Below are 13,809 nucleotides of genomic sequence, written 5' to 3'. Positions count from 1 at the left end.
CAAAGATAAGGAGCTGGGACAGGTAGAAAAACACAGACTTGAATTAGAAACACTGCTATAGGACTTTGAGAAAGTTTCTCAGTTTGCACCTATGAATAGGATATTATACTCATTTGGTTGTTGTGAGAATTAACTATAGATATAAATACACACAGAGAGAGCCTTGCATGTCGTAAGCATCCTGTCAAGGTTTGACTTTTTTCTTTTCTCCTTACATTATCATTTTGTCTAGTTATTCTAGATCTATGAAATACTGATCACAAATTTCTAAGAAAAAATGCCCTGGACAAAATTATTTTTACTGTAATTTTTTCAAAGATAAATCATTCTAGAAGAAGGGCAAAGGGAAGATGGCCAAACTCTTAACAAGGTTACGCATCATAACCATAAGGAGATGTGCTACATAACCCATATTGCAAGTGGGGGCCCCAGAAGTTACTCAGAGGTGAGCTTTGTACAGAACAGAATCTTATATATTTTAGTGATGGGGCAAAGAAGTATTCCCAGAGCACAGGGAAACTTCTCTTATGGGTTTCATTACCCTTTCTATTGATGAGACAAACACATACAATATTAAATTCTGTCCTAGAGCCATTTGGCTAAATGTGTCGATGTCTAGGGCCAAAAATACATTCATTGATTTTGGGACTAGACTCTATTAATATACTTTTCAAACAGATATTTCTGTTCACCTTGAAGTGCTGGTGCTCATGTTCGGCTGGATGGTTGGGAACACTGGTCTTACTCTGCAACAAAAATGAGCTCCTCGAGATCATTAGGACTGCAAATGGGATGGTTGCCCACCACAGCCCATTCCTGGTGAGCTGACACTTGGCAGGGATGTTGAGTTGACTTATCTAGAGGAGACTGCTGGATCCACAAACCTCACTCAGGGCCTCCCTGGCAGACTGAGCAACGTCCCCACGGCAAAAGAGATTTTTGTTGAGAAATAGAATTAGAATAGGATTAGAGCAACAAGAATAAATATTCTGCTGCCAGTATCATAAAGATTCTTTAATTTAACAATGAGCACAAGCTTTATTGCTTCCACAAAAATTCATGGTTCCTATATGTGGTAGCAATACAATTAGTTGTCATTGTCTTGGAATTATTAGCTTACCTACTTACGTACTGCATCATCAGCCATGTGGGATTTTGTCAGTATCTTCAGTGGTTGTGTTTTGCTTTTGTTTGTTTGAGACTCTGTTTATATGTGTGAATATGTGTGATAGACTGATACAAAGATGAATCCACTTGCCCTGAGTGTGTTTTTCCCCTTGGCATTTTATGTCATTGCAATCATCAAAGTTCCTATATTTTAAGGTATTGCACTTCTTAATTTGGTTAGTCAACTTACTTGGCTGCTATTGGCCAAAGCCAGATAAAGGTCAGTGGGAATCTTAGGCAGGAAACAGAGCTAAGGGAGGTGGGAATTCACCATAGCAGCTTGGCTACTATTAGGTGTCTGGGGAGAAGGTGTTTGTTCACAGGTAGGGGAGACAGAGGGAGACAGAAGGGGTAACAGAAAACCAAAGAATGGAAAAAGCGAGCCTTGTGGGCACGTGGAAGGAGGAGGCATAGACAGGCACAAACACAAGGTAGGAACGAGAGCAAATTCCTGGTGGGCACTTGAGGGCAGACTTCCTGGTAGGATGTGGCTTGGCCTTGGGGGAGGTGCAGATGGTAATTAGGACCTGAGGCAGTTGTTTCAAAAGGAGAAATCTCCAGCACTGCTACCAGGTAGGAAAATTCACACAGACACAAGATCTAAGGCAAAGATGGAGGGAGGCACAGTGGACTAGATGGATGGCTGCATGGGCAGACGGGCAGGCAGGTGGATGAACAGACAGAGGGACAGTTAGATAATAGTTTATGGGAATACAGTAGCAATTTTTAGGATCAAAGAGGTCCACTGACCAAAATTCTGTTCTCTGTAGGACTTTAGGAACACCAACGTTAGAAATTATTTCCTTTTGAGTATTTCACTATGGGGTGCTTGGATCTCTGGATCAAAATGAGCTTGTTTATAAACTAGTTGGGGTGGGACATAGGAATTTATGGCTTAAGAAGCTCTCCCCCAGTAAGTTTTATATACACCAGTGTTTGAAATGCCTGAACTAAGGCATCATCCTTTGTCCAGTGTAAAGTCCATATTGGATTAATCAGATCCTTCCTTTTTTTTTTTTAAGATTTTATTTATTTATTTGAGAGAGAGAAAACAAGCAGTGGGGAGGGGCAGAGGGAGAGAGGGAGAGAGAGAGAGAGGGAGGGAGCAGCAGGCTCCCTGCTGAGCAGGAAGCCAGGGCTTGATCCCAGGACCCGGGTCCATGACCTGAGCTAAAGGCAGACACTTAACCGACTGAACCACCCAGGCGCCCCTAATCAGATCCTTCCTAACAGACACTGGCGGAAAGTCAGACAGCAAGAGAATAGGACAAGAAATATTTGGTGGTGGAGAGAGAGAGGTCTTTTCTCTCTCCAAGTGCCAGTGCAGGGTACTAGGCAGGAAGAGGCCCTGGAAGTGCTCTGGGGGTTGTTAGGGCAGCAGAGAGAAGAGTCAAACCACAGGGAATGCCACTCAGAACTTAGGAACTACCAGTCATGCATTTTTTAAAGTTCAAGTAAAATGCCAACTCCTTCAACAATTTATGCCACGTTCATCAACCCAGAGGGGAGTCACCTATACTTCTTCATTCCTCTGTAGAATGTTTTCTATACATCCTGATGGCCTTCATTTATTCATTCATTTAACAAATATTTATTGGGCACTTACTGTGTGCCAGACACCGTTCTAGGCATTGAAGCAGAGCAGTAAACAGGAGACAAAAATTTCTGCCCTTGTGGAGTTTAGATTCTCATAGGAAAAACAATAAGAAAGGGAAAATGTGTACGATACAGATAAATACCAGGGGGAAATGCAGCAGGAAACAGTAATACAAGCATGTATTTTTATTTCTTTATTTTTATAAAGATTTTATTTATTTATTTGAGAGAGAGAGAAAGAGTACAGGTGAGGAAGAGCAGAGGGAGAAGCAGACGCCCCGCTGAGCGTGCGGCCTGATGTGGGGCCTGATGTGCGGCCTGATGTGGGGCCTGATGTGGGGGCCTGATGTGCGGCCTGATGTGGGGCCTGATGTGGGGCCTGATGTGCGGCCTGATGTGCAGCCTGATGTGGGGCCTGATGTGGGGCCTGATGTGCGGCCTGATGTGGGGCCTGATGTGGGGCCTGATGTGCGGCCTGATGTGGGGCCCCACGGACCCTGGGATCATGAGGAATTCAGTAGAGTTGCAGGATACATAATCAATGTACATAAATCTGCTGCATTTCTCTAAACTAATGAAGCAGCAGAAAGAGAAATCAAGGATTTGATCCCATTTACAAGTGTACCAAAAACCATAAGATACCTAGGAATAAATCTAACCAGCGGTGAAAGACCCGAGCTCCGAAAGTTATGAAATGCTGATGAAAGAAATTGAAGATGGCACAGAGAAATGGAAAGACATCCCATGCTCATGGATTGGAAGAACAAATATTGTTAAATGTCTATAGTACCCCAAGCAATCTACACATTTAGTTCAACCCCTATCAGAATACCGCCAGCACTTTTCACAGGTCACGTAAGCAGAGGCAACAGTAAGATCAAAAGCGATGCGGCAAGAGCCCGCCGGGGTGTCGGAGGGGTACACCAAGGCGGCCTCTGTGGCTGGAGGAAAGTAAGAAAGTAAAAGAGAAGTAAGAGATGAGGTCATGTGGCTATTGGAGGACTCTATCACATACGCCTCAGAAAGATTTTGTAGATATTACAAAGGCTCATCTTTTACAAGACGGAAAACTATTGAATGATTTTGAGCAGATGAGTTTCTTGATCACTCTTTGCCAACATCACCGGCTATTTCGTCGAGAATAATTTACGGGTGGCAAGTTTGGCGGAAGGGAGACTGGTTTTAGAAAGCCATTGCAACAGTCCAAGGGGAAAACAACGGTAGTTTGGACCCGTGGGGCAGCACAGGAAGCAGTGAGAAGTGATCCATTCTGGATATTTTTTTAAGGCAGGGCAAACCTTGCGTTTGAAAGAAAAAGAGAAGCAAAGGAAAATTCCAAGGTTTGGGGCCCAAGCAACTGGAAAAAGCTGTTGCCATTTACTGTGGGAGGGGAGGCTGTATGGGTGGCAGCTCTGGGGAAAAGGGGACCTGAGGCATCACTAGCTTATAACCCTAAGCTTAGGTGAGCTCATCAAGGGGATGAGTGTCAAAGTGCAAGGACTGAGCTCTGGGGCACAACCCTCACAGGTAGGGTGATCAGCTTTTCTGGTTTGCTCAAGGCTGATTCCCAGGACATGGGACCGTCAGGAAAGCTCTGAGAATACTGAAACCATTGATCCACTATTCAGAGGTGAGGGAGATGAATGAGAAGCCCATGAGAAAGAATAGCAGAGCCCTGGGAGACGCATTGCCCTGGCAGCCAAGCAAGGAACCAGCTTCAAGGAAAAGACAGCCCTCAACTCTGTCAAATGCTGCTGATGGGGCAAGTGACAGGAAGATGGAGAGCTGACCCCTGGACATACATAAGAGAAGTCACAGGGGACTCTGACAAGAGCAGTTTTAGGGGAAGGCGCCTGGGACAGAAAGCCAGATTCTGGTGATTCAAGAGCGTCTTAGTCTGCCCAGGCTGCTCTAACAAAATACCATAGTCTGTGCAGCAGAAATGACAGAAATTAATTTCTCACAGTTCTGGAAGCTGGTAAGTCCAAGATCAAAGTGCTGACAGATTCGATTCCTGGTGAGGACCCTCCACCTGCCTTCTCATTATGTCCTCACTTACCTCAGAGTGTGTGTGCGCAGAGACAGAGAGAGACTGAGATCCCTTTCTCTAAGGCCATCCATCCTATCAGGTTAAGACCTCACCCTTATGATTTCATTTAACCTTAATTACCTCCTAAAAGAAATTATCTCCAAATGCAGTCACATTCAGGGTTAAGGCATCAGCATATGGGAGAGGGGTACAATTTAGACCATAGCAAACAGAGAAATTAGAAAGAGGAAAATAAAAACACCACTTTCAGGGAGTTTTCCTGTGCAGAAAAGGGGGGGGAAAGTGGTAGTTAAAAGGATATATAGGATCAAAAGAAGGTTGTTTGTTTTAAGATGGGTAGAAGGAAAATAAAAACATGTTTGTATGCTGATGAGAATGATCTAGCAAAGAGGGACGAGGGGCCCTTGAATAGTTGAGAGGGAGTGGGACCTAAGGACAACTGGGGGATGGGCCTAGAGAAGGAACACAGATGGTTCATTTGTTGAAGCAGAAGCGGAGACAAAATTTAGGGACAGAGATGCACGTAGGTCTATAGACATAATGTGTGGACTCAAGAGAATTCTGATAATTTCTGTTTTCTTGGTTAAATGGAAAGGAAAGATCATGAGCTGAGAGTGAGGATGGGAGCAGCTGTTGGCCGTTTGAGGGTTGAGGGAAAGTAGGAGTGTCATCTAGGACAGTAGGTGAGTCCTGTAGAGAGGAAATGTAATATAATTGCCAGGGAGCATTAAGGACTCCCTTAGAGTTGAGCGCTCCTTCAGAATGGCGGTCGAACACTCACACCTTAGCAGAATCCAGTATGGTTATCCCAGGAGGGCTGGTACACAAGGCTAAGGGTTAGCTGATCTGGGGACTAGTCAGTCAGGGTTTCACCATTCACTTATGTACGTCACTTCATCTCTCTGAGCCTTCTTGTATTTTTACCTGTAAAACTGGGATATTCATGTCTGCACTGCCTTCCTTGGAAGAATCATGAGATGGTAACTGAGGAACATCTTCTAAAATGTTAAGTGTTAAACACATCAGAGATTATTAGAAGACTAAAGCAGGTAAAACTGGAATAGCACGAGGAAAGGTCCTCGGGTCCAAATGAGGTCTTTCCAGGAAGGATGGCCTAATGGCACTCCAGATAACAGGTTGGAGGTGACATACAGGAAAAGGAAGTTGAACAGGACACACTCTGCCAATGACTACTGGTTGTTGTGGCCTAGGGCTGGTTGAAGCTAGTTAGCTGAGGACATGCACTCCAAAGACACCCAGGATCGGGACTGCCCCTGGTGCATGTACACTTTTTGTGGTGAGTTAGAAATGGGCGCCCCCTCGCCTGGTTGGCTCAGTCAGTTAAGCAGCCAACTCCAAATTTCGGCTTAGGTCATGATCTCGGGGTTATGGGATTGAGCCCCAAGTTGGGCTCTGTGCTGAGCTGAGCTCGGAGTTTGCTTGTCCCTCTCCCTCTACTCCCCCCCAAACCCCCCCTCTCTTGTGTGCACTCTCGCTCTCTCTCTCAAATAAATAATCTTAAAATCTCAAAAAAAAAAAAAAAAACAGGTGCCCCTTCCTCAAGACCCTTTACTTCCACACATCAGAAAACTGTCCCGACATACTTAGCTTGTTAGAATAAGATATTTTCTTGACATACACCTGAAACTTGTAACAAATATGAAAATCGACAGTGCTATTGTGTGAAAGGTGCCCCCTGGGGTTGTGGAGTGCTCAACACAGTTGTCTCAGCTGAACCTCAACACTCACCAAACCCTTTACTGACCACCACCTCATGCCTATATTTAAAGTAATATCAGAATATAATGTTGTTTTTAAGGTTTCAAGATCAAAATTGAACATTATTGGCCTTTGTGCTTTAGGCTCTATTCTTGGTAGACCTGGATTAGAAGAGGTCTTGGAAGATTGCTGACTTCCAGGAAGGATTTTACATATGCATTCAGCAGGTGGGGATCCAATGGTACAAATATGTTACATTCACTGATAAAATGATGATCAGGATGGTGTAATGGGCCTTTTGGACAGCTTCCAAACCATGAAATACTGTATTTCTAAGTTTTGTGGGTTTGTTTGTTTGTTTGCTTGTTTTTTATTTGACAGAGAGAGAGATAGCGAGAGCAGGAACACAAGCAGGGGGAGTGGGAGAGGGAGAAGCAGGCCCCCCACAAAGCAGGGAGCCTGATGTGGGGCTCGATCCCAGGACACTGGGACCACGACCCGAGCCAAAGGCAGACGCCCAACGACTGAGCCACCCAGGGACCCCTGTATTTCTAAGTTTTAAGAGCTCAGCTTAACATTAGAAGACATACTGCTGAAGCCAAAAATCATGGGCAGTATTTATCTGTGGGATCTAAGTTTGTCATTTGGCATCCTGAACATTACGTGTCCCCAGAGCAAGGCAAACCTGGTACCATACTTCGAAAAATAACTCAACCAATAATATAATTTCTGTATATGAGGGCCAGGTAGTATTACCAAAATCTGCAGATTCCAATTTTAGAACTCAGGAAAATATTTCAGAACTGAAACAATCAACATCTTTTTGGCCAAGTAACCGAACAAAATTTTCTCTACAAAGCCAAGGTTCAATATTTTAATTCAGTTAAAGCCGGGACCCAGTACACCCGTCATTATTACTGCATTCTTTGTGAGACTCCCTCTAGTGGCCCACAAGAGTTAGCTTCCTGAACGAGCACACTTGGACGAAGACTGGGGAGTTCCGTAGCAGTTCATTCTCTTTGTCTAATTTGATGGAAACTGGTCTCCTAACAAATGTGAAGGTGAAATCAGGGGAAGGGTGTGAAATGTCAACCTAACCGCCGCCCACCCCCACCCAATGGGACCAAGAGGTGAAGGACCTAGTGATTTTACGACAATGAGCACTAAGAAAAACCCTTGAAGCTCTGAAATCCCAGGGACTTGACCTAAAGTGTGAGGGCCAACCCCATTGACATCACAGGTCTTTCCTGCGGTCACAATGGTACTGAGCCACACTGGGAAGATGCCCCAGAAACACAAAGACTTTAGTCAGATTGCAACCAAGTTTCCTTAGAGCTTTGGCTTTCTGAAAGACAAAAAAAATCTCTGCTCCCTTTCAAAAACGTCAAATCAACAAAAAATAGAGCCAGGAAATCAAGCATCATGAGCTCAGGTATTTATCTCATAGATTATTCAAGGTCTCTAAGTTCTCATTCTTGACGACCTTACTTATCTTTCTTACTACATATAAACAAGGTAATAAACCCCAAAGGAGATCCTTGGATGGCTTGGGTACGATAGAGTGAGAAATCATTTCCTATTATTTTATAACAGTTTGATCTATGTGGATGCATCTCAACAAAGTTTCCTAAATGTCTAATGGAAGTACCTGGGATGATAAATTCTTCTAGCTGACTGTGGGTGTGATGGGGACCTGGTGAAGAATTGATGTAGGGGAGGACAGAAGAGGGGAGTGTAAAATAAATTAGAAGCCTCCCTTAACCTTCACCATATGTACAGAAACTGTCCTTAATTAAAAAAAAAAAAAAATTTAACCACCAAGGCAAAAATTCACTTGCCTTAGTTCCTGATCTGATTCAGCATTCTGGTTGCCTAGTTACAGATGTAAACAAAAGTGCCTCCCCGTCTGCAGAGGAACAGCCGAAGGAAACTGATGGCCCCCTTCCTGGCTCAGTCAATGACCAAGAAAAGAAAGCAAGTACTTTTAGCCATTCATATTAAAAATAGAATATTTTGCTCAGCTTCTTTAAAGCTTAGCGTTGTTCAGAGAGTTCTAAGGAGTCCTAGAAGAGTTGTTTTTCTTCTCAATCTACCTACATTTCTTGTTTGTTCTGCTTTGACAAAGTGACTGGTGACCACACAAGCTGAAAAGAGAAAGTGTTTCAATATGTGAATACATTCATTGTACTGACTTTTAATATGCAGGGCTAAATATGAACAAAATTTGATCACTATTTTTTATAAAGATTCAAAAGAAACTATGATAATTGCAAGATAGAGACTTTATCTCTAACATGAAAAAGAGAATAGCTAAATAGGTTTTTTTTTATTGGTACTTGTCATCAATGAAAAAGAACATTCAAATAAGCAGTATTTTTACACCTCACCAGGGGATGCAGCCTCTGGTGACGGAAAGAGCACCGGAAAGCTAGCACAGTATCAAGCACTGGATTTTGGTTTCTGTTGGCTGTAGCACCCACAGGCTGTGTGACTTCCAGCAATTACTTAACCTCTCTGTTTCCTCTTCTGTGAAATGGGCTAATTAGGCCTATCATCCAAAGATGTGAGGTTTGAATGAACCACTAAGATAAAGAGTTTAATAAGTAAGAGAGACTCGGTCAATCGTTAGAATATGATTGTTATTATCATCATCTATATGATCTTGAGGAAGTCTGCTACTTCTCTAATCCTCAGATTTCTTGCCTATAAAAATAATCATCTTAAATTCTTTCTGCAATAAGGTAGGATTTCAGTAAAGACAATGATTCCCACCTTATAGGGCATTATATACGTGAAAGTATTTTATAGGCTTCAGTTAAGCGGTAAAGGAACACAGCATTTTAAAGTATTGTTATAAAACAGGTGCAAACTGACACACGTAAGAAGTCCAGGAGTAGCCACCGACTTGTCTGTGAGAATTGTTCTATAATCACAGTCTAGCTTGTAGGAACAGAGATGCAGCAGAGCTGCCTCCTATATGCAATTAGCAAAGATAGAAAAATTTACATATAAACTTATGTTAGATACATCAAAATTTGCATACGAGAGGAAACAAACAGGCTGCGACGTTAACAGCTTTTGCTCTCTGTAGGTAGTACAATTACAATGAGAATTTCTTTTCTCTGTATCTTTTACTTTTCTATATTTTTCCAAATTTTCCTCCATTATCAGGTCTAACATGTGTTACTTTAAAAGTATGTGAGTTGTAGCTGTGTTTTTAAGAGGATGCTATTTATGGTCTTCAACATAAGACTTAAAAATAACATAAAAGTGAAAGATACAGATCCAACTGTTTCACTTGAGAAGGGGGAAGGAGACAATCACCTAGTAATTTAGTGTCCTTGGACACAATATTCACGAAGTCTTTCATTCCACAAAGGGAATGAAAGGGCTCCTAGGTGCCAAACACGGAAGGCCAGGGAGCAGCCAGTTGCTGAGGGAATACCACGGGCCGACCGGGCCAGGGTCACCATGGAGAGGTGAGAAGGAAGAGCAGCACTGAGTAGGCCAGGAGCCCAAGGTCCAGCTCTGTTCCAGCTCAAACCTGGAATCAAAACACAGAAGGGCAGGAGGCCAGTCATGTTCTGTAGGTAGTTAGGATGGTTTCCATAACATGGACCCCTGGGTGCCCAGTGGATCAGTGTACCCATCCTCTAGGGGAAGACCTGGCTTCAGCGCCTCAGACCCCACTCAGCAATGGGGACAGAGGGCCTGAAGCATGATCATGGTGGTCACTGGCTCATTTTGAGCAGGCTTGAGCCGTGCTGGTTGTCCACCGCCAAGTGGGCAGGGTCAGGGGAGCCTAACTATTGTCAGGGGGTCTTTATTAGCTTCCTTGGTAATAGACTCACTTTTTTTTTTTTTTAATTTTACTGGAGGAGAGAGCTTTCCAATTAAGTCTCTTAGGTGTTAATTAAGAAGTAAGACATGGTAGTTTTGCAAAAGGAATGATTTCTGTTTGTGGGTCTTACCCACTCTACTCACCATGATCGTATACAATAACATAAGCTAAGAAAAATATCCCAGGAAACTATTTTGTTTAAGTTTTAAACTGAGGCGAAATACCACTCATACTCTCCCGATTGAATCCAGTTCAGTGATGGGCTATTAAAATGAGCATAAATCTGTGTCCTGTTTTTGATCTTAAAAATAAAGAACATTAAAGTTTAAAACAGTTTTAGCATATGTCAAACAGTGAGTGCATTTGGCGGTCTCTTTCCTCTGAGAAATGCTGTAAAATCATGAACTTTGGTACAAGGGGAACTTTCTAGTAGTGTCATGTTATTGAATTAGTTAAGTTCATATGGCCAGCTATGTTAAACACTAGTAAGTTATGTACAAAACTGTGCTCTGCTTTCATTTCTCATTGACTGTAATAATCTGACATCCAGGTTTCATAGAAAACAAAATTACCTGGATAGACTAGATTTCTAGTTTTGGACTTCATTTTTGAAAACTAGTTGTTTCCCCTCAGAAATTAGCATGTTGGAGTAGATTCACTCTGTGAGAACTTCTTTAGTAACTCATCCAATAATCATTGGGTATTTCACTTAAAATTTTTCTAAGAATAATCCATGGCTTTGAATTGTCCAAAAAAGTTTCTCCTGGCTGTGATAGCAATCTATGAAATGAAGCTCTCTAACTTGATTTTGGTTTTAGTCTCTAGAAATACAGATGGAGCATGTGTAAGTTTAACTGGGCTGATGGTCTAAAGTATATATTTTGTTTAAAATTAAAATATTTATATAAAAATAAGATTGGTAAGACTTACCTATAAAGTAGCTGATGATACATTTTAAACCCATGACCTTTGTTTTAGGTAAGATTATCTCCTGCCACAATGTCAACCAAGAATTCTACAGATCTAGTTCAGTATGTTGACACGTAAGTCTGTAAATTGCAACCGGTTTTAACTATTTACTATATTTAATGATTCAGCTAGAGATTAAAGTGCCTGACTAAGATCTTTGAGTTCATATAAACGGATTCTCTGCTTTCAGAAGAGACTGCATAAACAACTTCAGAAGATGACCCTCTCTATGCTATTCTTTTCTCTTTGACCAAACGAGCCCATTTTATAGCCTCCTCTTTAAGTACCTTCCATAGGCTCCTATAGATTATGAATCATACAACATAGGCAATGAATGACATATGAAAAGATCACATAGAGTTAAAATGACTTTCAAAATACACCAAATAAATCTATTAACATTTTGTTATAAAAACTCAGAAATTTTTGGGCACCTGGGTGGCTCAGTTGGTTAAGCAACTTGCCTTCAGCTCAGGTCATGATCCTGGAGTCCCGGGATCGAGTCCCGCATCGGGGTCCCTGCTCAGCAGGGAGTCTGCTTCTCCCTCTGTCCCTCCCCCCTCTCATGCTCTCTCTCTCTCTCTCATTCTCTCTCTCAAATAAATAAAATGTTAAAAAAAAAAAAACAGAAATTTTTAAGTATATTAAATGAATCATCAGAAAATTTTGTTTCTGCTGCTTACAGTGCCACACCTGGACCTCATCCAGGGAAGGTCTGCAGAAGAGGGACAACTCTGGGGGCATGGAAATATGATACATTATTGATACATATACAATGTCCAAAAGACCCTTGAATTCCAGTTGGTAAAGGTGGCATCACAGAGGCAATGCATATTCAATTGAGTTGTTTTCTATTTTGTATGTCGAGGGAGGATTTGGTCTGAGGCAACAATTAATGTTTTTAGGGCATTTGGGATTTCATCTCTATATGACCTCAATCAGTCCCATAATGTCTCTTGGCTTTGGTTCTTTCATTTGCCAAACAAAGAGGTTAGTTAGATTAGAAGCTCCCTCGGACCCACTGTAACTTTCAAATGATTCTGATCCTGGGGCATCTGGGTGGCTTAGTTGGTTAAGCATCTGCCTTTGGCTCAGGTCCTGATCCTGGAATTCCAGGATTGAGCCCTGCATCGGGCTCCCTGCTCAGTGGAGAGTCTGCTTCTCCCTCTGCCCTCACCCCGCTCATGCCTTCTCTCTCTCTCAAATAAATAAATAAGATTTTTAAAAAATAAGATAAAATAATTCTGATCCTAAAATATATATTATGACCACAGAAGAAATTTATCAAATAAATGAAATGAGTCAATGAGAAGAGAAAAATCTAAATACTGGATTTTCATTTTTTTATATTATCTTTAACAATGAAGATGATAAAAATTTTAAACTCACAGATTTTTATTACAATCTGTTCACAATTAAGAGTTTCCCTGATCCTTAGCCAATTGAATTAACACACCACAAATACTTCAACCACAGTATTTCAGCCCCTCTTAACTTGTATTTGCTTATATGACAATAAGGCCATAATTTAGGGAAAATGAAACCAAACAAAGGAAAAGGATTTTTTTAACGTTTAAAAATACAACTGAGGGTTCTAGAGGGGAGGGGTGTCAGGGGATGGGTTAGCCTGGTGCTGGGTATTAAAGAGGGCACATACTGAATGGAGCACTGGGTGTCATACGCAAACAATGAATCATGGAACACTACATCAAAAACTAATGATGTAATGTATGGTGATTAACATAACATAATAAAATTAAAAAATACAGTATTTTAATGTTTAAAAATACAATTCGGATTGGTGACTTTTTTCTGAGTGAAGGACAATGAATGTGGTAGGCACAGAAATAATTATTTTACATGGATATATTAGCTAACCTTGCCATCCGAGGAAGAAAGGGAGACTTGTTCCTACCTGAATCTACACATGGTAAATGGAAAATAGAAATCATTCGTCTGATCTGTCAAATTCCAATATGAACCCAAGTGGATTTCTTTAGCCCAGGCTGCTGACCTACATCCCGGGAGATGACAGAACAAATTCCTGGAAGACGGTGACAATCTTGAAAAGAAATCCAAGGAAATTTTTGCCATTTCTTGGATTCCAGAGAAACTAAAATTAAGACAAGGGGGGAGAAATATTCTCTAATTCAAAGCAAAAGCATAATGAAGATTATCTAGTCCCAGAATTCATTTCTACCTTGATCTCCCCCAAAACCCCTCTCTTGTGGTCTAAGCCATATATCTAGAACTTCTATGTACCACCTGAGATAGTTTTGTTTGTTTTGTTTTGTTTTTGATCTTTCCCCTGTGATCTCCCAGAGCAGGCTGCAAGCTTTCAAAAGGCAGGGATGGTATAACCTTACCCCTACAGTACTAGCCTATCGTGGTGCATTGACTATCGATTCCTGTGGAACCATAGTTGATAGACTTAATGGAGAGTCATGGGGGAACAACTGAATCTTTA

General features: G+C 41.7%; 1 protein-coding gene across 1 annotated transcript in view; it reads left to right on the top strand.

Moving 5' to 3' along the window:
* Window positions 1–3,649: 3,649 nt before the first annotated feature.
* FAM81B (family with sequence similarity 81 member B) overlaps window positions 3,650–13,809 on the top strand; it is a 55,521-nt gene continuing 45,361 nt past the window's right edge. Inside the window, exons 1-5 of the mRNA XM_032403549.1 lie at window positions 3,650–3,714; window positions 4,323–4,393; window positions 7,866–7,964; window positions 8,409–8,506; window positions 11,352–11,416. Of these exons, the coding sequence (XP_032259440.1) occupies window positions 3,650–3,714; window positions 4,323–4,393; window positions 7,866–7,964; window positions 8,409–8,506; window positions 11,352–11,416 (398 nt within the window). The remainder of the gene's footprint in view (window positions 3,715–4,322; window positions 4,394–7,865; window positions 7,965–8,408; window positions 8,507–11,351; window positions 11,417–13,809) is intronic.

The sequence above is a fragment of the Phoca vitulina genome, unplaced genomic scaffold (assembly GCF_004348235.1).
Source record: "Phoca vitulina isolate PV1807 unplaced genomic scaffold, GSC_HSeal_1.0 scaffold6, whole genome shotgun sequence".
NCBI classification, from domain to species: domain Eukaryota; kingdom Metazoa; phylum Chordata; class Mammalia; order Carnivora; family Phocidae; genus Phoca; species Phoca vitulina.
Note: the sequence above shows the minus strand (reverse complement) of the source record. Positions and strands in the feature narration are given on the sequence as shown.